Below are 27,159 nucleotides of genomic sequence, written 5' to 3'. Positions count from 1 at the left end.
AACAATGCTTCAGTTCTGGTCTGACCGCCGTGCGGTGCGAACTGGCTTGTCACGCCATCTGTGAAGTTACCTCTTAACGAAACCCCGTCGGCATGGAGCCCGCTTCCGTTGAAGAGCAGCGTCGTAATCAAGTTTCTCTCGAAACTCGGCAAGAATGGCCGTGAAATTTTTGCCGATCTAATTCGATAAGACATCCGGGGAACCACGAACAAAAAAATCAAGAAAATCCCGCTCAAATGTCAAGACAATGTTGATTGTTTTTTTCGATGTTCGGGGGATTGTCCATCAAGAATTCGTCCCTCCAGGCCAGACAGTTGATGGAAAATTCTACGTCGATGTGCTCAGACGCCTCAAAGCTCGTGTGGCACGAGTTCGTCCAGAATTGGCGCGAGAGGGGCGTTGGATTCTTCACCACGACAATGCCCCTGCCCACACCTCTCTTGTTGTCCGTGAGTAAAAATTCCATTACGGTGACCGAACACCCCCCCTATTCGCCGGATTTGGCCCCGTGTGACTTCTTCTTGTTCCCAAAAACCAAATTGGTACTTCGGGGGCGGCATTTGGGGATAAATGAGGCATAAATGAGATAAAAAAAGCTACGACGGGGCTGCTGAGAAACCTACAACCAGAGGACTTTCAAGGAGCCTTCTCACAGTGGAAACGGCGTTGGCACAAGTGCATTATGTCACAGGGGGAGTACTTTGAAGGGGATAAAATTGATTTACCTGAATAATTGTAAAATAAAATTTTTAATAAACTTTTATACGTACTTTCCGGACAAACCTCGTATGTACTCCGTAAGCAGCCGTCGGGGCATGGACAAACATGAAAATAAAGCTTCGTCATCCCATAGACAATTTCTTTTATGTGTCATCTGTCAAACTCACTGATGTACGAGTCTACTGCTAAGAACAAGGTATTACATAGAAGGAGTGATAAAATTGGCAATTTATAGCAGGCTAGTGTAAAGAAAATATACGGCCGTATAACCCTACCAAATTCAGATACAACCCGCTCGCATACTTTCTACATAAACTGTGTCGAATATATGATCTAGTAATGTCAAATTTGTTATTGACAAATAATTGACATATCAAACATTATCTATACACTAGCCTGCTATGAATTGAGAAAAATAGCAACTGATGGTATATCTTTCGTCCTTTTTTACTAATTATATTTGCGTAAGAAGAAAGGAGGCAACCATATGATTTACAGCTTTTATCATTTCATCTATGTAATTCCTTATTATTAGGTCTACTGTACCTTTTGAGTCTGTGGTAAAATTTAATGCACGTATTACACGAGTATTTTTGGGGAGAGGAAAAGGAACCGCGATAGTACACGCCAGCTGTGTTTAGGTCTGAAGGATGGGTTATCACAATTAATTTATAGGGTACAGAGACAACAGTATTTAGGAATGGCAATGCAGGAGATTTCTCATGGACGTCACTGTATATCCTGTGATGTCCATAGAGCTGTTTTTTTCATCAAATGGTTAATCAGCCTTTTTTGTCATAAAAACATTACTTTTAACGTCAATCTCACAAAAACAGTAGTAGCAGTACCTAGTGAATTTAATAAACGATCCAAATAAAACAACACGTCGTATTTTAAACCAACTTTATTTTTAGCTAAAATATAATAATTCATACATCAAAGAAGTTCTATAAGTATACTGTAATAATACCGCGACAATACAAAATAAATGTAAAAACGATAAAATGTAATACAGAAAAAAAAAATAGCTACCTCACATAATACTCGGCGTACGACGGTTTACAATCAAATGCCAAACGCATTTGTGCGCGTTTTGAGCCACGTCCGGTCATAAAATGAGGAATAGTCACATTGTAAAATATAAAAAGCAGGTAAATGGAATTGGACGGTAGTCGAGTGAAATATATATTGCGACGGGTAAAGAGCGTGCACGCGCGACGACTAAAAATAAGCCTTTATGCCACATGGGTAGAGAATAAAATCCTTTGACAGCTCGCTTCATTCGTGATGGAATGAACGAATGGTGATACACGTAAATGGGCCGAGCTCATTCTCCGTCCGTCGCAATACACACAGTGCTCAACAGGTAAAATAATTATAATATGTTACATAATAGAAAAACTTAATAACAGCGAGTTTGTGTTCAGGAATCCGGCGAAGAATTACATTCGTTGGATTGCAGTGGCACTGCCTTGTTCACAATTATATTATAACAGCAAAGAAACGTTCGATTAACTTCTTAGTAACTTCCTAAACACATAAACTCACCTTCATTCGTGGACTCTTCGACAACGGCCACACTGACAGAGTCGAGGCTGTACAGCACGACACCTTCGCCTCTCCTGTCAGTTTGACAGCTGTCAGAGCGACCGCCGACGAGCATAGATTACGAACATTTGTGCAACGACACTGGCGGTCCGACAGAGGGCGCTGACAGTGAAAGTGACGGAAACGAACAACACACGACACGTCAACTAGAGACGGAATACATCAATGATTATGTTCACAACGATTGCTTAATGATTGTACAGTCAGTGGTCACAGTCACTTACACATACTCTATACTAATATGGCAAACGATCCATGATATGCAACCTCCCGACGGAGACGGCGATATGCGTGTGCGCCGCGGTGCGAGCGAGACGGCACACCGCCGCCTGCTAGCTGAACGGCCGACAGATGAAATAAAACCTAACTAGTTACGCCTACGGCCGACTGTGCTCGCGGCTTTGCCTTAACCTAATTGTTAGTAAAAATTCCTTAACGCATTCAAAATATATATATATATAATATAATATAGTTTATAGTAGCTGATTCTAAACGATACCATCTGTATAATGTGTATAATTATCGTACATCTATATTTTTTTTTTCAAATAACTCTGTGCCTAATATACATTTAAGCCGATTTTGTATGAGAAGCTCGTAAGGGTAGAAGTTGGACACATCTTGTCGTGAGACAAAACGTTACTAATTGAAATGGTACACTGTACCGGATCAAATAAATGCGGTCAAATGCTCTATTTGTACTGAACTCAAAACTGTACGTCAAAATGGCGCCAAACGGGCCACAGATCATAGAACTTAATATACGCAGGTGGCGCCACGTGGTGGCGATTGTTTTAGGAAAAATTTGTGCTTAGCAAGTGGAGTATCATTGAAGCATATGTCACTTAGTGTTCAATATACAATATTATAGTATTTGACGCTTACACTACCTTATATTAACCGAGTCCATACGAAATTACAACAAGAGCTAGTACATACAGTAATATTACAAACGAATAGAAAAGTCAAGAGCGATCCCTATTAGAACAACGATATCGTTCTACGAAAGCAAGCGAGGACAAACAATATTCGTTTACGTATAAAGTTTTTGATATGATCAATTTTGAGACCTTACAATAAATCTAGAAATAAAATGTGTCCCGTGCACGCTCCGACCGTGTGTGTGTGTGTGTGTGCAGCTACATTTTATATGGAATTTATATTATTTGTAAGGCTACATATATCTTAATCAATTATTAGTAAACTTAAAAACAGTCTCTTACTTGTTGCTATTCAATTTTGAACGTTATTTCATTACGATAAAATACATTATCGATTAAGAATCGTATGGGTTTTCATTCTTTATTACAAATTGTCACATCGTCAGTAAAACGTTCAAATTGCATATGATTTCCATTAACTCGTGATAAGACAGGTACGTCGCTCAAGTACAACTCTAAAATCAAAATGAGCAGGTCAGAGTTTAATTTTCTAAGTGTTTATTCTTTTTTTTCTAAAGAATTTAATTTTAAGCCCATTACTTCCAGGCTATAATTAACAACTGCCATTATTTACAACTCTGATGACGTCACACAAAGTAATTATTTTACTAAAATCTTGTTTCAATTTGTTTATTGACTAAGATCATCAATTCTTTTACGAATGTTTGTCCAAAACACTTGCAACAATTTGTACATTAACAAAAACATTTTCTATGACATTGTATCACTGAAAATAGTCCTTCGAGCCGGATAACGTTGTTCCACACTCGGTTACCACGTACCGTACGGAGCGTGCCCGGGGAGGAGCTTCGTGTGCAAGCGTCGCCTCACGACGGCGGCGGTCGTGCCGCGCAGCGGTATAAATCAATTCCTTATTACGAATATCGACTGACACGCTGCAATGTATACTTTATACCTATAGTAATACGACTGAAAATCGCAGTACAGGTTTATTTGAACACGCATCTTATGGTTAGGGTATAGAATGGAAAAAGGATACAACCTATATACTCCGTATGTATAGTACTGTGAGTCACAGATGGCAATAACATCTCTTACGAAGCTTTAATACATTTGACTGAACATTTGATTGTTAGAAATTATAAATTATTATTACATTGACTCCGATGTCAAATGTCTCATTTGTCAGTTCTTTTGTAGTAAAAACTGTCATAAGTTTATCCGTCATCTGAAATATACGAAGTATAGTTAAATTTTTATCTGTAAATGCAATATTAAACATCTAATGACGGATCGTCATTTTGATGATTTTACGAACGGGTAACGACATGTATATAATAATATATAATTTAAGTGTTATTTAAAAATCCTGGGATCAATTGTAAAAAGACAATTGTAACAATGGTCCTTCGAGCCGGAAAAGGCGAGAATAAATCCTGTAATAGAATGGCTACCTGCTGTATATTGATTTAGTTTTAAAGATTCACAATTTCACATGTTTATTTCTTTAATTCTATCACTAACTTTGTGTTTTCACTGTGTTTAACTATACAAGTTACTGCGTAGATGACGGATAAAATTTCACTTTATTTTTGCACCGACTTCCTAGGTTTTTAATCTGACAAAATCCACGACATTAATATTAGTCCATTTTTTTTATGATATTTAAAAGGACAAACTAAAAGCCCATCTGATGGAAAGTGATAAACGTGACTGCATCATCTATAGACGAGAACAGGACTGGGAACATAATAGAATACTCTGGAATTCTCATGGTATCTTTCATACATTGCCATTTTTTAGGACTATGGTGTTACGCTTGCCATTCGTAATAAAACCCTTATACGAGGGAATATTATACTCCGCCATCTACGCAGGTTTTTGAATGCCATTAAAGACTATTATAAACACGTGCTTACACGTTTATAGGGTTATTTTGTAACGCGGACATAAAGGTTCGTCGTGTACATAGGTTTCGGAGTACCATTGTAGCGTGTCAACGGAATGTTTCCGCTGGGTGTGGTGTTGTGGGGCGAGTGATGTAGGGCGATAGTGGAGGTGGAGTTAAGTACAGTCCGCGGGTGCGCGTGCGCATTACATCGTGCTGTTATCCCACTCCAGTTGACTGATGTTTCTGTACTTGTGCTGCTTGCCTGGTATCACTGTAATGGAAACAACATGCTTTAAGTACCTATCCGTGGAAGTACTAAATATGTATACCGTATATGTCTATTATTTTAATATTAATTTTGATGATTTTTTTGCAACTTGTAGGGTGATATTCTTTTATTAAACCCTTATTTCAAAGTAGGTCAGAGTTTATTTTTTTGGAAAAAAGGCATATAAAAATCATTCAGTGTACTCCAAAATTTCCCTATTTCTCTTACAGCTGGGTAAAAAGTGAGAGGAGAAAGAGTGGCTCACCGTCGTCCTCGTCGTCGGAGGAGTCGTGGTGGTCGGAGTCGGAGTCGGAACAGGAGTCCGCGTCGGAGCTGTCGGCCGCCGCGGCCGCCGCCCGCGCCGCGCCGCCCTCGCCGCCTCCGGACTGCGGACATGCACGTACATATACACCAAAATCAGAGAAAGCAATATTAATTACATAAATCATATAGACAATGCACATATATTATATTTGTGATTTGGTCCTTCGAGCCGGATTAATGAAGTTGAAACTCGGCAATTCTAAAGCAACAATTCAGCGATGCACATTTTAGTGATTTAATGTACGAGAGGGAATCACACATCGCCCTGGTCCTTCGGGGCGGACGCGAGGAGGAAGCTGTCGAGTTTAAAGATGGACGGACGCACCTCGTCCATGGGGTTGACGGTGATGGTGAGCGCGGAGTCGTCCCAGGCCATCTCGGCGTCGGCGGGCGGCGCGCGCAGCGGCCGGGCGGGGCGGGCGGGGCGCGGGGGGCGCGGGGGCGGGCACGCCGGCCGCGCGCGCGCGCCGCGCCCGCCGCCACCAGCGCCACCACCGCGCCGCACGACACCACGCCGATCACCAGCGCCACGTGGTCTGTCCACATGTGTTCACTTTTAATACCATCCATTTTTAGGTTACGAGACAGACGAGCGTTCAGTCGATCCGGTAATTTTTAGTGATTGTTAAGATCCACAAAAATTTCTAGAAACATTAGTCGAGCGTTGTCGACCCTTGAAAGGCTAAAAGTTTTTACAATATTTATCATTAATGTACAGTAAATTTACTGCGAAATCAAGTCTCAAGTTGATTTTTATTTCGTAACAGTAATAGATCAAATATCAATTGCAAGTTTGTAACACATGTATATGGCACGTCGGCCACGTGCTGCGAGCGCTGCGCGTGTAGTGTGCGTGTGGTGTGCGTGTGGTGTGCGTGTATACTGACTGGAGGGCGGCGAGTGCGCGTGCGAGTGCGGGTGCGGGCGCAGGTCCAGCACGCGCGGCTGCGGCACGTCGGCCGCGTGCTGCGAGCGCTGCGCGTGTAGTGTGCGTGTGGTGTGCGTGTGGTGTGCGTGTATACTGACTGGAGGGCGGCGAGTGCGCGTGCGAGTGCGGGTGCGGGCGCAGGTCCAGCACGCGCGGCTGCGGCACGTCGGCCGCGTGCTGCGAGCGCTGCGCGTGTAGTGTGCGTGTGGTGTGCGTGTGGTGTGCGTGTGGTGTGCGTGTGGTGTGCGTGTATACTGACTGGAGGGCGGCGAGTGCGCGTGCGAGTGCGGGTGCGGGCGCAGGTCCAGCACGCGCGGCTGCGGCACGTCGGCCGCGTGCTGCGAGCGCTGCGCGTGTAGTGTGCGTGTGGTGTGCGTGTGGTGTGCGTGTATACTGACTGGAGGGCGGCGAGTGCGCGTGCGAGTGCGGGTGCGGGCGCAGGTCCAGCACGCGCGGCTGCGGCACGTCGGCCGCGTGCTGCGAGCGCTGCGCGTGTAGTGTGCGTGGGGTGTGGGTGTGGTGTGCGTGTATACTGACTGGAGGGCGGCGAGTGCGCGTGCGAGTGCGGGTGCGGGCGCAGGTCCAGCACGCGCGGCTGCGGCACGTCGGCCGCGTGCTGCGAGCGCTGCGCGTGTAGTGTGCGTGTGGTGTGCGTGTGGTGTGCGTGTGGTGTGCGAGTATTCTGACTGGAGGGCGGCGAGTGCGCGTGCGAGTGCGGGTGCGGGCGCAGGTCCAGCACGCGCGGCTGCGGCACGTCGGCCGCGTGCTGCGAGCGCTGCGCGTGTAGTGTGCGTGTGGTGTGCGTGTGGTGTGCGTGTGGTGTGCGTGTATACTGACTGGAGGGCGGCGAGTGCGCGTGCGAGTGCGGGTGCGGGCGCGTGTAGTGTGCGTGTGGTGTGCGTGTGGTGTGCGTGTGGTGTGCGTGTATACTGACTGGAGGGCGGCGAGTGCGCGTGCGAGTGCGCAGGTCCAGCACGCGCGGCTGCGGCACGTCGGCCGCGTGCTGCGAGCGCTGCGCGTGTAGTGTGCGTGTGGTGTGCGTGTGGTGTGCGTGTGGTGTGCGTGTGGTGTGCGTGTATACTGACTGGAGGGCGGCGAGTGCGCGTGCGAGTGCGGGTGCGGGCGCAGGTCCAGCACGCGCGGCTGCGGCACGTCGGCCGCGTGCTGCGAGCGCTGCGCGTGCGCATTGAACACGCGCGGCGCCAATTCGCCGTGAGCACCTTCCGCCGCTTCCTCCACGGCCACCGGCGGCCGCTCCTCCTGCATCACGGATACAAAGTCACACACGTTAGACAATAAAAAAGCTTTACGCAGCTACTACATACTACGCTAAGCTATGTACCCGCGTTCTTTTCGAGGCACGTCGTGTTTTATTTTTATCTTTGACTATGACGTATAAAGCCAATATAACTACCTAGTAAAATAAAACGGATGCGACTGGCGTTTTCTGTGACCTATTTAAGGCTTTTGATTGTGTAGAACATGAACATTGCTGAAAAACTAGCTTTTTATGGTGTCAAAGACAATGGTTTTAACTTTAATCAATTCATATTTATAAAAGAAAATTTAAAAAGCTGAAATAAATAGTATTACATCTAACGGGTCGCTCGTGCGAGTGGGTGTACCTCAAGGATCTATTTTAGGACCATTTTTATTTTTTAGTTTAATGATCTCGTTTTTGCTATGCTATTCTGCATAGTGGCATAGTATAGTTTGCAGATGGTACTTCGTTGATTTTTTATGTAAATACCGTTTAGAAAAAGTTAATAGGACTTTTATAGGAACGGGCATTAAATATTAAAATAAGATACCGAAGGATATTTTGAATCTGCCTTTCAATAAGTTTAAAACTGTTATTAAAAACACTTATTGAACAAAGCATATTACACTCTAAACGATTACTTGAATGACAAATGTGCATGGTGTTAGTAGATCATGCACGGGCTTTTAACGACTATGTAATTTTAGACATAGTACATTTAAATAAATACACATAATGTTAACAGAAATTTAAAAAAGTAACTGTTCGAGTTTCTTGCGGGCTCTTTTTAACAGATAACTACTTTTCGAACCCTGCATCATAAAAAATTACGATTTAAAAGTGCTTGTAATTTGTTGGATTTGAATGCAATATGTTTTCTTTCCTTAAATTTTGTTTACCTGTTTGTCCCTGGCAACCGCGTCCATCTTGTCGGCCATGCCGCTGGGGTTCAGCTCGCGGGCGAGTTCGCCGCCGGACATGTGCGGGTGCACCACCGTCAGCTGAGGACACACAGTATATCACTTCTCACATACAAAACACCGTCATCAACACTAGTGCTGCTACCTTAACAGCTGTGCTCACATGTTCGTGTTTCGATTTAAAAGATGGGATATAGCAGGGAAATTACAAGAGACAGAGTCATAACACCAAAGTCTTTTAAGAATAATAAATAACGGACTAGGAGCAACATGGACTTTCCATGGGGAGAGTTTCCAGAGATGAAATGGATGCACTTATAGGATAGGCTCGCAATTATTGGGCTACAGTAGGGCATTTTATGCTACGAAGAATGAATATGGATGGATAGATTTATGGTTTAGAGTCTATTCCTAGTGTTTGGGTTATGGTTGGGTGGAGAGTATGTTTGTGAAGAAGGTCGGTTGATCCATCGGATTTGTCTCCATAACTTCCCATCCCATATCATATTTATGATGATAAAGGAGAGTAAGGGCTTTTCAATGTAGTTAAAGATGGTGGTGGTGTTGAAGGTATAGTGAGTATTGCTTTGACCACTTTGAGCAGTTCTTTCGCTGGCCGCTAAGACATTCGACAGACAAAAGCTAAAAAACATTGAAAGAACAAAGGGTTACGACAAAGACTGATTCAGAAGACGACCATCATTTTCAGACTAGATTTTTGCCTTTTTATTTTAATACTTCTAAAATCCAAATTCTGGCCTTCGACCCTCCGACCTTTGACCTATCAAGGATATTATGATGCTGCTGGATGTTAATAGACGACGGTTACCACTTTTCAACAGGTGGGCTTAATAAAAAAATATCATTACATTAACAACAAATCTAACTGGACGTATGCCAGTAAGGCATATACTATACAAGATGGGTCTATCTTCGGACACGCTGTGCAGACTGTGCTCGGAGAAATCGGAATCCATGGAACATTTGATGTGCAACTGCGATTTGTTGGCAAGTATGCGTATGAGTTTAGTGGGAACGGCTTATCCAGAGCCAGGGGTCTACAGATATCTTAAACCGCGGGATATCGTTAGAGTAACACATAGGATCTATGAAATGATGGTATAAGGCAGGGGGAAGCACAAAAGTTCCGGATGGGTCTACGGCTTAGATGATCCCATATGTAAATATAAAATAAGATTATTCCAAGATATTAAAAGTGTATCAGTCGCCACGTACCGTCTGCACGTACTCGTTACTGGTGAAGCGTCCGTTGAGCTCCGAGCAGGTGAGTTTGAACACGCGGTTCAGGTAGTAGGCTGGCTTCTTGTTGCTGTATTCGATTTCACGGAGCACCTGTCCAATTTGTTTCACGTTTTAAATCTAGATGGCGTTAGTACAGAATAAATGGCGTTAGTAGAGATAAGTTCGCCATTGCTAACTTTGTTATTAATGTGTTGTTATTAATGTGTTGTTATTACTGTATGTTTTATAATACTAATAATTATTATATGGCTTTTGATGTAAAATAATAATCGCAATTCAAAAATAACTGAAAACTTTTATGTGCCAATAAATTACTTATAAAATTTTATTTTATAATAATCCTCGCATTATTCTCGATCTTTTGATATACTGTATATACTGGGCCCACAAAAAACTATCACCTTTTTGCTAAATTTCAACCTTTACTGAGTATATTTATTTTGCGTTGATGGGCTCTTTATTATACATGCTTTTAAAATATACATTCTCTATCCGTGACCTTACTATGTCAATTAACCGTTAACTGTCCACTGCTGGACATGTTTTCCCCATAAAGGGACGTTTTGCCAGTAGTAACTTGGCAACCGCAGTTAGGCTTTTAAAGATGTTTTAAGAGGGATGCTGCTGCCCATCCCTTGCCTTCTCTTAGTCGCTTCCTACGACACCCACGGGAAAGGAAGGGGTGGCCCATTTTATGCCGGGGCACACACGGCAATTATATTTAATTACAGGAACCCTATTGTTAGGATGTGGTAGTGTCGGTAGGTGACAGTTTCAGACAGTACCTTCTGGTAGTTGTGCACGGAGTCTGCGCCGGAGAGGATGACGCCGTCGCGGCTGACGGCGGCGCGGATGTCGTAGCGGCGCGGCAGCGCGGCGGCCGCCCGCAGCGCCAGCGCCTCGTGGTCGGGGTTGAGCGCCGGGTACACGGACACCACGCACGAGTCCAGCCGCGGCGCGGCCGGCCCGCCCGCGGACACCGCCACCGCCACGTCGGGGAACACGCGCAGCCCCGCGCGGAAGTGCGCGTAGTCGCGCGCCAGGTCCGCCGTGCCGTTCAGCAGCACGCTTGGCACCTGCGCCATCATCATATCACATCAGCCTTTAACTACTCGTTGCTGAACACAGGCCACCCTTGAGAGGATTTTGCAGATTGGCAACCGCAGTTGGATTTTTGATGGTGTAAATAGATAGATAGATAGATAGATAATTTTATTTACATTACTTACAGCACACAAATTACAATAAAAAAAAACATACACGTAATACACAGCAAAAGAGACAAAAGAATAAAAATAAAAAAACACAAATAAAAAAAAACACAAATAAAAAAAAATACAAAAACAAAATATATAATCTAACAATCTCCTTTGTTACCATTCCTTCATGCGTGTGCCATAGTAACACAAAATGGTCACAGCTCAGTTTATTGCTTTGCCCTTAAAAGAGCAAAACACAATAGTACATTTCTGCAGCGGCCAGCAACTAAGGTATTGATGAACGAACGTTCAAATGTGGGCCGAGGCGTAGCCGAGGCACATATACGTGATTCCATCAATGCCTAGTTGTGGCTAAGGCTCGTATAGTACTTTTTTCAAACAATGCGCGGAAATCAAAAACACAATTTTACTTTTTAATTTTAATGATGAATAACGAACAATAATAATTTTTCACGCGCCATAATGTTCCTTTGTTTTTTTTTAATAAACAGCTTTCTATTTGCAAGCCAGTTCGAAATTTAAATAAAACCTTTCATTAGTTACCTCCTTGGTAGTCATGTTTCGAAGTAAAAGTCATTCCATTTTTAAATTACAGGACGGATATGAGTTTGCATAGTAATTTATCTGGCCGCAAAACACAACAGATATGAATTTTCATACAACTTTTGCCGGCCGCTGCCCGCATGTATCTAGCCAGTAAAATTTTGATTTATCTCAAAGAAGATTGTCAAAATAATGCTCACATTTCCAAGCATGTTTGAGAAAAAGGAATTTGCTGTTCATTCCTCGATCATTAAATTCCCTCATTTGTTTCTTATGACACCCACGAAAAAGGAGTGGTCCACTCTATCCCAGAATTACACGTTAAAGAATGAGCTAACTTAGTTGATGTACTTAAATTAATTTAAAAACGAAATAATTTTAATAAATATGTACTTTATATAAAGTTTCTAGTCAGCAACAGTTCAAGAGTACCCAGTCATCTTTCCTTAAGGGATTTCTTAAAACAAAGCCATTACACAGAAAGTGACAGCAGATGTTACCTGCGGCTGCAGCACCATGACGTAGGAGTCGGCGGGGCGCGCGTGCAGCACGCGGCCGTTGTCGCAGGTGACGGTGGTGGCGATGTGCACGTTCCTGCGGCCCGGCGTGGGCGCGGGCCGGCCGTCCGCGTACGCGACGCGGCGCAGCAGCGTCTCGACGTCGGCCACGCCGTCGCCCTCCACGGACACGGCGCGCAGGTACAGCGACGGCGCCAGCGACAGGCCCTCGCGGCAGCGCGCCACGCAGCGCAGCGCGGCCGCCGGCTGCGGCGCGTGCGCCACGCCCAGCCCGGCCAGCCACCCGTGCAGGTAGTGCTTCATGTCGCTTTCAGTACCTGCAGTGGAAAATTACCACTTCCTTCTTATAAAAGTATTCAACAAAATAGACATCGAAAAAGGTCTTGATTGTACATTTTGGTCCTTCGAACCGGATTAAAATGAACAAAATTAAAATTGAATCTTAATTTTGATTGCTCATTTCAGTTGTTCGAGTCGTATCAAAATGAACAAAATTAAAAATCGAATTTATTGCAATGTTTCGAAGAACGTCACAATGAAAAAACATTATTTTTCCTATTTAAAAGAGTTTATAATACCTATTAGGGCAGGATAAAAGGCTATTAAATAAACTGCCAAGAAGCTCCGATGACGAGCCTGGTGTTGGCGCTGATCTGGTATCTAGTATTGGATGCAGGTACACTCACCCTGCTCACAAGTGGCGACAACCAGCGTGGTGTTGCCGCGATCCCGGTATACTTACCCTGCTAGTAGACGCCGAAGTTTGAGTGCCAGTATACTCACCCTACTAGCAGGCATCGACTACGGGCATAATGTAGCCGCAGCCCTGGTGCCGAGTATCTTTACATTTACAGTAAGTGTCTACCTACAATCGTCGCAGAGTCGGTATCGATACCGGGAGACGGTACCGAGTGGTAGTGCGGGGTGTGGGTACACTCACCCTGCCAGCAGGCGCCGACGACAAGCGTGGTGTTGACGCCGTGCGCGGGGTGCAGGGGCCAGTCGTCGATGACCTCGGGTCCGGCGCCACCGTCGCCGCGGTACGGCTCACCGTCCACCACCAGCTCCACATTCGGGAAGCGTACGTTGATCGCGTAGTGGTGCCATTCATCGTCGCACACCTGGCGCACACCACATAATCGCCATAAATATTACTACTTAGCCATTATGGGGATGTAGTAAGAATGGATACGATTTTAGGCTACATTTTAATATGGCTACAAAACTGAATATAAAATTGTAACTGACGGTCTTAGAAGACATATACTAAGTTTTCTATGAACCAACAATACCTATTTATTATGCATACATTCTTATAGTTAAGCTTTAAACTGTTAGCTTCACAACTGACCTCCGGTATCTTCCAACGCCACTCGGCTGGTCGGAAGATATTGAGGTCCCCGTCTCCGAAGTCACGTCGCAGCAGCAGGATCAGGCGGCAATTGCGCACGAACAGGGCGTAGTGGTGGCGGTTCATTTCTGACGATAGACATAGATGGTATTTTATTTCATCTTTGTTTTATTTTCATCTTTTGGCAGTAATCTTTTTGCTTTCAAACAAATATTACAAACAAAAAAGGAAACATCACAGAGTACTTAACAAACCATAATTCATGTCAATTTCAAACAAACGATGTTTATTACATTATATGTATGTAATAAACATCGTCCTACAGGACGCATGCGTCCTACATATATTACTCCATGGAGTAATATGGGTTATATTTTATTAAAAAAAAAAAAACAGTGCAAAGGCGAGGCAAATCGCTAGTTTTCATCCGCGAAAGCTTAGAGAGAGAGCTCAAGAGACTACAGTATGGGGTTCTTCAAAAGGGGAGTAAAGAGGTTTCTTCCGGGTCGGCAACGGGCGCGTAATACCTCTGATATTGCAGGCGTTCATAGGCTACGGTAACCGCTTATCATCAGGTGGGCCGTATGCTTGTTTGCCACCTCAGTGGTATCCATAGGCTACAGTAACCGTATACCATCAAATGGGCTGTATGCTTGTTTGCCACCATCGTGGTATAAAAAAAATATTAGCACGGTAAGGCTACTGACTGTGGTCATCGGCGAGGCAGAGGATGTGCTCCTTGCGATGCTTGTCGTGGTCGGGCGGCGGCGCGTGCCGCATCCACGTGGAGATGGCAAAGGTGCCGGCCAGCTGGTGTGGCAGCAGCGACTCCGGCACCACGGCCGCCGTCGTTTCGCCGTCGAACTCGAACAGCTGCTCGCCGTCGCGACCTGCAACCACGTGTCAAGTATTAAGTATCTATTACGACGGCAGGTCTTTAAAATAGTTTAAAGAATTGAAACTCGATTACAAGTGACTAAGATGTGAGTTGGGAAACAGTAAAAGGCCGGCAGCACACCTAAAATATTAACCCATTTCCAGAATATCATCATCATCGTCATCATCATATCAGCCTTTAACTCTTCACTGCTGAACTTAGGGTGATTTTACCAGTAGTTGCTACACTTAGCAGGTGGATTGGCAGCCATAGTTAAGTTTTGGAGATGTTTGAAGAGGGACGTTGCTGTCCATCCTTCGCCCTTGCTTAATCGCCTCTTACGACCCCCACGGAAAAGAAAGGTGTGGCCTATTCTATACCGAAACCACACGGCGAACCATATTCCAGAGTACACGAACGTACAATCTCTTAATGCTACGAACATTCTTGATACATTACCTGAGTCAGGTTTGAGCGACTTGGTCCATTCGTTGCCTGCTCCGGGGCTGGGCAGCAGGTCGACAGTCTTCGGGTCCAGTCCTGAAATAAACGATGAATATAATCAGGTATTGTGCAAAGGAACTGAGCGGTGATTACTTACAAACCACATTAGAGATCTTGCATATATGTATCTTGCATATCTCAAGACTAAGAGGGAGATTTTGTACAAAAGCCGTTTGCTTTATGATTAGTGAATTAACAGAATACACCTGAGTCCTCAGGAATGGCAACGCATGAGGGAGTATCATGGGCGAAACAGTATACTCTGTTATGTCCATGGTGCTGCTTATGTATATTGGCGACGGTTACCACTTTCCATCAGGTGGGCCGTCAGCTTGTTTGCCATTCTAAGTTACATAAAAAAAAAGATTTTTCTAGAAAACCAATAAGCGTGGGCAGTGTGGATGGTGTGGTAAGGCACTGACCGCAGATGGTGCGCTGCGAGTGCAGCGAGTAGGTGTCGCGGTCGCAGCCGGTGGCGGCGTGCGAGGCCTGCAGCGTGACGGCGGCCTGGATGCGCGTGACGCCGGGGCAGCGCTCGTCCGACGTGCAGGCCTCCAGCCGCGCCGCCGGGAACAGCGCCAGCGGGCCCGTGCCCGGCGCGTAGTCCACGCGCTCCGCTAGCCCTACAACCGAAACACTTTACACTTCAGGGGGGGGGGGGGAAGGAATTGTTAGTAATGCGGACTATCAGTCCCTTTGTTAGCAATATGCCCCATAAGGTCGATCTCACGTGATCCCCTCCTAGAAACCATCGTCCTGAATTCCTGGTATTTATCACGATGGGCTAACTGACCTGCCTTTTCATTCTCACCTTTTTGAGATATACACAATTGGGACACCAGTGCCCTCACTGCTAGAAAAGCAGACCTTGGTGACAGTCAGGACAAAAGCTTATATATAGAATATATGCACAAACCTTTCCAGCCTGGTCTGCAGGGCTTATTCACTTTGATGGTGACCATGACCGGTGTGGACTGCATCATCGCACAGTCGTACGCCACGACCGACAGTATGTGGCTGTGGGACTTCTCGTAGTCCAATGGTTCCGTATTACGAATAACTCCTGTAAACAGAACATCCAAACCATAAGTTGTAAACCGTACGTTGTGGGTATGTTGCTATCAATATCATCCCAATCAGGCTTTAGAGATGTTTTAAGAGGGATATTGCTGCCCCTCCCTCGCCCTCCCTTAGTCGGCTTTTACAACACCCACGAGAAAGGAAGGGGTGGTCTACTCTATATGGCTGGACCACACAGCCAGTTATCAATATAAAACTTTGTTATTAAGCAAGTATACAATCCTTTTCCAAGTATGACATTTGTCGAACATTTTGATTGAATTAGCTGATTAGTCATTTAACAAATGTTTTGTTTCTCTCTCCCCCACCTATCTCTTAGATACACAAAAACAATACTAAGCAGACTCTGCCTCAGAGACAACTGGTGTCTATGTAATCTGGTGTCTGGTAACTTACTTGTACCACACTCCAAAGACAAATTACGGATTCATAGTTTCTTTTCACTGCATCACTTATTATGTAATTATTTATATATGTCATGTTTCTCATATATGTTTCATAGTATATATTGATCTACCACTAATATTTGTCTTATTGTTGTTTGTTATTTAATGTCATTGTTGCGCACACCACTCTCTGTATAGGCTCTTACAGAAGACCAGCGGGTCTTCTGTAAGATGTCAATGAGCCGTAAGGTCGCCTGACACATGCTGAGTAAGCCTTTTTAGTGACTACAATTTGTTATAAGGTCTATGTATGTTACTAAATAAATTTTTAGTAAAGTAATAAATTAATTATTTTTCTTTTTTTTCAGAGTCGTAAATAAATTAAGGACACAAACTAACCTTCATTGTTGATGGTGAACGGCTGGCTCCTGTCGGTGAGTATCTCATACTTGCACACGTCTCCGTAGTGCGGCGTGCAGTCCCTGTCCATGGCCTCGACGCGCAGTATCTCGTCGTACAGGCGGCCCTCGTCCACCGCCTTCACGTACGCGGCCTCGTTGAACACTGGCGCGTACTCATTCACGTCAGTCACTATGACGCGGACGGGCACACTGCGGGGGCACATTTAGAAATCCGTAAGCATTTTTTGATGGAGTGTCCAGTGATTGCGTCCTACAATTCTTTCGTTGTATTTAAATAGTTGAAAAAATATTGATTTGTGATTGCAGCATTGAACTGAACTTATTCGATGTCGACAAACTTGAAATATATTTAAAGTTTTAAATTACAAAACGTACACATTGAACAGGGCCTGGCGAACTGCTATCAATTACTACATGAGGTTCTGTCCATCATCATCACGATGATCTTTCATTATCATTACCACAAGCTATCTTACTGCTGAGTATGGTTCTTTCCTCATTAAATAGAGATACATGCCAATCGATCAAATCAAAGGCAATCTTGCCATCAACTTGCAACGAAGAAAGTAGAAGTTAATATATCAAAAATTTTAAGTTAGATTTTGAGAGACATTATCAGATTATCAGAACACAAAGAAGAAGGAAGACAAACAGTTTTTGTTTTTATATCTATAACAAATTTAATTTCCCCTAACCAATTCCTTTTGTTATTCAAACTACCAACTCGTCTCAATCACTTATGATTAAGCAGTACCTACATAACCCCTTTACAGCTAACTATATAATTCTAGCTTCAATTTAATGATCTTGTTTTGGCAACACCCCTCTTATTTCTATAAATAACCCGCCCTTGCGCTAATTCATTTCGCATGAGCGATTGTTCTACGCATCTTCAAATTGTCAATCAAACCTCTCCCGCCTCGATTACTCCTTTGTGTTGCCTTCACCTCAGAAGTATACTACCATTCCTAACCCTTCATTTCAAAATGGTATAGAAATTTTAGTAATATATAACATCTTGCTGTATTATATAATTTTGACAACATTTGCCAGCAATTTTGTTTTTCTGTTTTTTACGACAGGGGTGGCCAGCTCTAGCGGAAGATGCTCAGACGCAATGATCACACTAATATAAATAAGTAGTTACTGAGTATAATTTTCAGTTTTATGTTTTCCCTCTTAATAAAATAAAAAAAAAATACTACAATACTCCATAATTGTGTACTAAACTAAGTTGTTTCATTTGAGTTTTCAAGAAGTATGTAATTGAAAGACCGCAGTATTTCGTCAGTAAACAGTAGATCTTGGGTATAGTCAAGTCGGTCACCCCTGGTCTAAAGCAAATATACTTCTGAATCTATATTAAAAGTATGAATGGTTTTATATCACTTTTTACTACTCTCATTAAAAGGATGAAAAAGAAATTCAGTAAGAAGATTGTGACAAAGACAAAAACAATGGGAGCGAAGACTCACGTGTTGGAGTAGGAGCCATCGCAGCCGACGGCGGCAATGTCGAACTTGTAGGAGCGCCGCCTCTCGCAATTGAGTAGGTAGCGCACGCGCAGACGGGCTTCGTTTTCGTCTATCACCATTACCTGTAACAATGAAGATCATTCTTTATCATTAACGGTCACAACAACCCATTAATATCCCGTTGAGAAACATGTATCGATTATGCGAACGAAGTTGCGGATAAAAGCTAGTAAGTAACAATTGCATGTCTAAGATTGATCCATAATATGGGTGAGTCAACTAATGCCATCCACTAACAAGAATTGTAATATTTTTGCAAATAAACGATGACGATGATGCTTTTGTAAATTATAATTGCACTGCCAATGCACATCCCTATTACAAATCGAGCAAAAATAGTTAACATTTCCATTAGATTTGAAAGAGCGATAATAGAATAGGAGCTGAATTGTTGAAAAAATACAATTCAGCGTGAAATATCTTTCACGTTCCAATGACCTGCTGCCTATCGGCCTGCCGCGTTCCTTTGTTCCCAAATAGGCAGATTGTTGTAGCCGATCGTGAATACGTTAGTTTCCTTTATCAGAACACGCCGGGCTTACAAAGACTTATATACCAATTTTACACGCCCTTTTCAGAATGCTCGTGATAACGGACATTGAAATCTACGATGCAGGACATTGCCATACGAGTACATTGGATTAGCAGCGTACTATGCAATCTGAGGATTGAAATAATATTAACTTGGAACTGATTGTGAGCAAGTCGACATTGAAACTACATTTGGAATGTGTAAATCCCTAAAAATTGCCATTTCCATTAAAATAAATATGGTTATGGGCCCAAGACGGAAGTAAAGTCTATACAGAAAGATTTCTCAAAATCGGTTCAAATTTGGCAAATGGAGAACGTTCTCTTTGAAATCGCTTAAAAATATAAAGACAAGAGCCATTTTCGATAACAGAGCAACACATGCTCGTAAAAGCAATATCCGACCAAAGTCAACCTAATGGTAAACAACATAATACATTACATTTAGTGTTAAAAGAAGTGACAGTTCTGTTCTATTATTGCACTGCAAAACGGAAACACGGGAAGTTGGGAGCTCGATAAAAATAAATGTGGCGAAATAGCGGCGCCAGACGACTGCGACGTGTTCAGTTCAGGCATGTTATTCTCATGCACTCCATGGTGAACTGAATAAATTGTAATAGTATTCGATGGAACGAAATAAAACTATCAACGTTAGGTGCTATATGATAAGAAGTAGATTTTGCTGCGAGCTTACATGAATAGATTAACGAATGTGGAAGAAGCGAAGTGGAACTATTTTAATCAGGGCATTTTGTGTTACTTTATTTATGCCTTGTCGGTTAATAGTTTTTTGTATTACCGTAGCCTACACATCCATCTCAGCCTTCAATACCGGCATACTATGTGCGCTATGTCAACCTTGAAGAAACCCTTTTACGTTTTTTTGAGAACTATATGGTCTTCGTATCCTCTTGAAAAACTTCAACAAAGACTATGGATTTAGATCCATAACTTGTATATCCACGGGAGAAAACTATTCGCGTTGGATACGAAATATATTACATAGGTAAAGTTTTTTCCTAAAATATAAATTACCTGTAAAAAGTAACAGAACTGGTAATCACCCAAAAGAGACCCTACCTTTCTCTGACTGAGATAAAGACATTTTAGAATAAACTAGTATAAGACGGCTTCCTAAAGTCCACCGCTCAAGTTTCGAACTTCCGAACTAAGTTGCGGATCAAAGTTGGCTATATGTGTTGTATTTTTAACAGAAACCGTTCAGTGTTCGTTTGCACTTGTTGAGAAGAGGCTTCAAGTATTTAACGTTGTATTAAGTTAGCTATCTTAGGTCGTATATTTTCAAAGAGTGGTTACATAATAACAGTTTCGTATCATGGTGTTGTGCATGCACTTTCCCGCAAGTTAACCGGCACGTACTCGGTTATCTGCCATGTCCCTGACAATTTGCTGCGACTCGATTCGTAATGATCTGATAAGGAGAAACTTATATATAAATGCACAAAAAGGAAAACCCGAAATAACATTTTGTATTTTACTGAATCGGTGTCATTTAGTTTTAAAATTCTACTAATAATAATAGTATCACCGTGTGTGCCCCGGCATAGAATGGCCCTACCTTTCCCGTGGATGTCATAAGAGGCTACTAATGGAAGGCGAAGGATGGGATGCAGCGTCCCTCTTAAAACTACTTTTAAAGCTTAACTGCGGTTGCCAAGCCGCTTGCCAAGCTTGGCAATTGCTGGTTAAACGCCCCTTATGGGGAAGGCTTATGTCCAGCAATGGACAGTTAACGGATGAAATAATAACAATAAAATAATAGTAGTGAATCCCCAAGTGGTAGTTTATAATTTTTTTTTTAATTTAGAACGCTAGAAATAATTTTTGAAATCCTCAATCTGTTATTTGTATAAATAAAAATGTTCACGATATACGTGACGATAGACGTGCATTTTATCAAATATAAGAGTCGTCAATTTTTGATGTAAAAACAAAACGCGCCATAGAAGTGAGGATGCTAATAACGATTTTCAAATGCAAGCAAACAAGGAGTAGGTATCTTTGATTCGGTCGGACGCGAAATGGGAATTACTAACAAATAACTCTTGTAGTATTACCGTACCTAGATTTGGTTTGCTTTAATATTTGCTTTCATATAGACGGAGGGATTTACCAGATAGAGATATCATACAAATTCATCAGCATTGGTACCCTCTACTTTACCTATTTCTATCTTCATGCAACCGTATTTGCTGTATTCCGGTTTAAAGAGCGAGATTAGGTATTGTAACTCAAGATATTAATGTCACAAGGATTGGTAAATCCTATTAATGCTTCTGATACTGCAAACATCTATGCGGTTACAGTAGATGCATATAGTCTGGCTATTCCTATGTTTGACGACCAAAATAAAAAAATATGAAACTTTATTATATCAAAAACTTTAATTTTGGTACACAATGAAATCAATATCCTAGAGGTTGGCTTGTAGAGAATAGCTATAGCAGTAAGTCTGCCTCTTGTATCTATATTTTATTGGTCCACAAAGATTGAATAAATATCATTGAATGAAATTGATATGTGCACGTATGTGCTATAAGCTTCGTTACCGATACCTTGGCTTCGCTCTCAGGTAAGAATTCCCTAACAAGTTCCCCAACCCGAAATTAGATTCTGGATAATCCTATTTGGGATCCTTCAGATCTAACTTAGTTATTCGGAAAGGTCTATTATCAAACTCCACACTGTTGCCACCAAGCAATAACAACGGGCTTATCTGTATGTATTTAACTAATTTAACTTTATCGTGATTACTGAAGTGAAATACAGTTTGTTATTATTAAATGGTCTATTTACGTATTTACTATCTGTTACAGCTTCGTCCGTTATCTCTCGTTTCCTAATTAATATCGGGAATTTCTTGTTTAAACAATGCCCACTGCTTAACAAGGATCGATGTTCAAAATTTTAAGTTTCTAACTTTAACGGCTGCACTTTGATAAATCAGTCAGCCAACTAGTCGCCCATCAAAACTTGTTCTGAAGACTTGGCTAAACTTGATATACAGATCATAGATTAACATTTACGAGAGCGAATAATAAATAAGTACAATACAATAAACCGCCTTTAAAAAAAAAAGCGTTCACGCTCACTTTTTATCTTTATCCGAGCAGTAAGTGCTTTATATTATTCTCAATTTCGTGTATAATATAATATATGTCATATATGTGTAAGTATATTTGTTATACATATATATTTATTCGTTTATATATGTAATTTTAGTATGTATGTATATCAATAATTAGTAGTATTGCATTCGAGTATTCTGACATTTCTCTATGGTTGACTGGGAGAGAATGCTTTTAGCATTAAGTCCGCCATGTACACATATTTGTACTAATGAATAAATAAATAAATAAATCACGCCTATCGTTAAATTCTTAATTCTGTATTATGAGAAACTACACACTGATCATCTAGCTGCAACCAGAATAACCAGAACTAGAGCCAATATGAAAAAGACTTTCTTTTCCCAAAATTTTGAGCGAGAATCGACCCACGGGGTCTTCATTATGCCCAATATATCTTGTTTAGTATTAAATTATTCTCTATAATTCATTTAAGATCTCAGTTCCGTTAATTAATATTGCTGGTACAATATTAATGAAATAGTTATTTGGTTTAGGTCTGGATATTCTGGAATTGTGTTCCTAGGTGACGTTTATCTCGTTTCTCATATATCAAACTACAAGGTATCCTATATAAACAAATAAATAAGTACTTATACAAAAAAAGATTCAATCCTGGAAAACGTACATGGTTATTTCACATAAATTGTATAAATATAAACATTAACTCGACACCACTCTCAGTCGTCAGGAGCTCAGCTTCTTATCAGCTCCAATATGTAAATATACCTGTACACATGCGGTTTCAGAGGGTGTCCTCCCTCGCACGCTCACATAATGCTATGAGCCCTTTGCTGTGGTTTTTATTAAAAAAAAAGGTGCGAAAACATTTCGGGTCCGTTATTACGTTAACGTTCTCGTAACACTTTTTCTGTAGCAAGCATCCTTATGCTACTGAGGCAAATTAATTCCATTTGTTCACATTTACAGGTGACGGTTACCACTTTTTATCGGATGCATCACTGCTCTAAGGTATAATAAAAATAATTTATTCACATTACAGACACCAATATAATAGGTACCGCTGTGTAGGACCTCTTCCTTTCCCGTGGGTTTTGTAAGTGGCGACTAAGGGAACTTAATGTCGAAGGATGGGTAGCAACGTCTTTTTTAAAACATCACCAAAATCCAAACTGCAGTTGCCAACCCGTTTGCCAACCGTGGCAACTACTGGCAACACATCCCCGTATGGGAGAGGCTATGTTCAGCAGTGGACAGTTAATGGCTGATACAACATAATAGAACAAATACACATTGCCCACAAAAAAGGGACTTCAAGCGTGCATGCACACATACAAAAATGAACGAATAGTTGTTTTGTAGACACATTATATTGAAAATATTTATAACGCTTTTTTTATACCACAAAGGTGGCAAACAAACATACAGCCCGTCTGATGGTGCTGGTGCCTCAATCTGACAACATGGAATCAACATGAGAGAGAAATCACAGCAAGAATCAATGGCGAAGATATTGTATGAAAAATACAGGAAAATCCCCTCCTTTTGAAAATCCCTTGTAAAGAATGATTTAAAATGATATGAAATATAATTTATTCGGGGATACATAGACACACTATTGACACAAAACGTAATACACCTAAACTGAGCCAAACACAATACAAAACTCAAGTTTTGTATCACGAGACCCATCCAACAGATACGAACGAAATAAGTTCGCCGAAAGAGATTTATTGCGAGTGTAATAGAAAAATCGTGAGAAAATATATAAACACACAGAAAGATACTCCACTTGATAAATAAATAATTGAAGTTTCGGTGAAAAATGGCCTCGTGTTGGGGAAATTATTTTTAGCACCAGAAATAAAATATTATGAATGTGAAAGTTTATGAAAATATTTGGATGTTTATCACTCAATCACGTCTAAATAGCTAAACAGATTTTAATAGAATTTGTTACGAATATTAACGATGACCTCACTAGAACTTCGCATGAAGATAACCATATCCTATATAAGGCTATAGGATACTTTTAATCCAAATTCATTCAAGCAAACCCAGTTTAGAGGTAGTATAATATAATGAGGACATTAATGAGTTATACAAGAGAATTAGTATACAAGCAAATAACAGCTATCTGAGATTAAACGCTGCATCTAATGAATATACGTTTGGCCTAATATAATTAAAGACAAAGACGTTTGATGAATCTCAAAGAGACGTTTGAACAGTACTACTCATGAGGTTAAGCCTTGGTCGCTTACGTGCTATGCTATATTCATAAGTTGCATGCAAGATACATAAACAGCGGGAGTTTGTAGTAAGGGATTTCTCTCCGCGTTCATAGAAACCGGGATCTGAAGGAGGATTTCTCTTTGCAGGAGATTTCAAGACTAATACAGAATCAAGGTGGTATATCTAAGTTATAGAAAATTTCAACACTTCATACACATGATTATTTATTATTTGTCAGCACTTTTAAAATGCCATATGATGTTAGAATTTCGCCATTCCAACCATTCATTCATTCACCATTTCGAACGTAACTTTTCAACTTTACCAAAAGTTCCTCGTATATTATGTTGATACTAGAGATTATTGGCACTTGGTGGAGTTCGGAATTCATCTTTATAAGTAAGATTCCACTTCCACCCACAACAGAAATAAAATCTTTGGAAGTGTTCTAAAGACAAAAAAAATATTTTAAGAACTTATGATGATCTTAAAGTGCAAGGGTGTCGATGGTATAAAAGAAGGATTTAAAAAAAATTTTGGGGCTATTGGAAATTTCAATAAACTTACCTCGAAGGGCGCCTCTTTAAACTCGTTGTTGAGTATCAGGAAGGAGCACAATGGTCCTCGAGCCCTGATCGCAGGCGTCACCTCTACCAGCGTTTCGTTCTCTCGGATCAGCCCATGGTAGCCTTCTTCTGGCTCATCGAGCTCCAAGTATGGTACGTCTGGAAACAAAGAGAAATACGTCGTTAAAACAATGATAATTCAACAAAAGAAGGCTTTGCATAATGTAGTTACGTCTTTGGTATTTACTATTGAGAGTATTTATCTCAAAGTTACTGTACGAGTATATTGTATTACAGGGATAGATAACACGACTATGTTTCCCATTACTAGATTAAGTAAATTATCTTATTACTAGTTTACATGTGCAAGTTTGTAAAGAAGAATAGATGGATGGATCTTTGATAATCTTTAAAGCGAAAAACTACTAATCTGAATGAGATTTAGTGCACGGGTAGGTTATTTCCTAATTTAGTACATAGGATAGTTAATGTACTAATTCACGCAAGGCAAAGCCGTAGGAAATAGGTAGTTTGCTAATAATTCTTTTTAGAAATAGATTGGAATTGAAAGTTTTATGATTAAGGATTATTTGACCATTTTAGTTGCAAGTCGTATAACTGAAACTGTTTTATACAAGAATTGCTAAGCCGCTGATGATCATGAGCTGTGACGACCGCTTACCATCATAAAAACTGTACTAGAGGAACAATTCGTACAAAAGTTGTTTGCTTGGGTACCTCTGGTTTATTCGTGTTTCAACCGTAAAGCAGTTGTGTTTGCATGGCTGTGTTTCGGTTTGAAGGGTGGGATATGGCGTGAATTTACAGGGTACAGAGGAATAACATCCGAGTCCCCAGGAATGGCAACGCATGGGGGGTATCGTGGGCGAAACAATATACTCTGTTATGTCCCTGGTACTGCTCATGTCTATAGGCGGCGGTTACCACTTTCCATCAGGTGGCCCATTAGCTTATTTGTCATTCTAAGTTATATAATAAAAAACTGTACATTTCATCGCCACCCTCATTTTATATAAAAATGACAGTTTCCGTCATTTAGTCTATTAATCTTCTTGCCCCATCAATCCGAGGTAATTGCCAACTCAAAATTTGGCGAAAAATATGAGCTTTACATACGCTGCTTTTTCTCTTAAAATTCTGTAACTGAATATTTCGCGTCACAACAGGACATCGTTATGAAAAGCCTATTATATATAATGATTGTACACGTCCCTGTGAAATATTTCGTGATGAAATTTAATAATTTGCACCAGGGCGGGCCGGGCAGGGGGTAACGACGTCGTAAGCGTGAACCGGGCTATTAGGCGACTCGGAACTTATACTCAGGTACCCGAAAACGCACTTATGAGAAATCTCAAATATACCCTGAACGGTATAATCATAAATAATCATAGTCCAAATGACATTTCTATAATTAACGCGCTTGAAATCTTGTACATTTAATATACTTCTATATGTGGGTTTTCATTAATTGTGAACGGATTTGTTGTTTTTTTTTTACATCGAATTATTACGAAGAAAATTTGGAAAAGATCAAAGTAAATTTTTTGGAGTAAAATGTTAAACTTTCTCTTCAGACGTTTGTTTTTAAATTGTTATCATATAGTAAAGTACACTCAGGTTGTGGAATGAGCTCCCTGCCGAGATTTTTCCAAGAGACTACAGCATGGGGTTCTTCAAAGGGGGGTAAAAAGGTTTCTTCAGGGTCGGAAACGCACGCGTACCTCTGGTATTGCAGGTGTTCATAGGCTACGGTAACCACTTACCATCAGGTGGGCCGTATGCTTGTTTGCCACCTTAGTGGTATAAAAAAAAGGTACTGGAAATTCTTTACATAATTTTAACATAACTTAGTATGTACTAAATTTAGTAAAAATTATGAAAATAAAAACAAAAATTTGAAAAGAAATGGGAAGTTTGCGTTTTTATCAAGCCACTTATCGTAAATTCTTTCCACATTCTAATCCATTCCCATGCGTAATGTACCTATCTAATATCCACGAATCGCAATAAAAATGTATATATATGTAGTACATTTACCGATAAAAGTTACAACAGTCTGTCTGTAAGTCACATTTATTGGATTCGAGATCTTGTTTCCGTAAGACCTATGTGCTTCCGCAGAATTGGAGTTGAGACAAAGTTCGCTCGTAAAACAGGTCTAGCTGACAG

The 27,159-nt window shown here is 41.4% G+C and overlaps 1 protein-coding gene across 1 annotated transcript in view; it reads right to left on the bottom strand.

The window, feature by feature from the left end:
* Window positions 1-1,606: 1,606 nt before the first annotated feature.
* Window positions 1,607-27,159, bottom strand: part of LOC113519465 (calsyntenin-1) — a 272,008-nt gene continuing 246,455 nt past the window's right edge. Inside the window, 18 exon segments of the mRNA XM_052897052.1 lie at window positions 1,607-5,392; window positions 5,655-5,775; window positions 6,039-6,122; window positions 6,125-6,266; window positions 7,762-7,901; window positions 8,802-8,903; window positions 10,059-10,175; window positions 10,871-11,161; window positions 12,349-12,683; window positions 13,307-13,487; window positions 13,718-13,845; window positions 14,425-14,607; window positions 15,054-15,134; window positions 15,521-15,721; window positions 16,015-16,161; window positions 16,964-17,175; window positions 18,462-18,583; window positions 24,968-25,125. Of these exon segments, the coding sequence (XP_052753012.1) occupies window positions 5,325-5,392; window positions 5,655-5,775; window positions 6,039-6,122; window positions 6,125-6,266; window positions 7,762-7,901; window positions 8,802-8,903; window positions 10,059-10,175; window positions 10,871-11,161; window positions 12,349-12,683; window positions 13,307-13,487; window positions 13,718-13,845; window positions 14,425-14,607; window positions 15,054-15,134; window positions 15,521-15,721; window positions 16,015-16,161; window positions 16,964-17,175; window positions 18,462-18,583; window positions 24,968-25,125 (2,813 nt within the window). The 3' untranslated portion in view covers window positions 1,607-5,324.

Source organism: Galleria mellonella, unplaced genomic scaffold (assembly GCF_026898425.1).
Source record: "Galleria mellonella isolate WM207_F2 unplaced genomic scaffold, CSIRO_AGI_GalMel_v1 utg352, whole genome shotgun sequence".
NCBI lineage: Eukaryota > Metazoa > Arthropoda > Insecta > Lepidoptera > Pyralidae > Galleria > Galleria mellonella.
The sequence above is the reverse complement of the archived record's forward strand: the minus strand, read 5'-3'. Positions and strand labels throughout refer to the sequence as shown.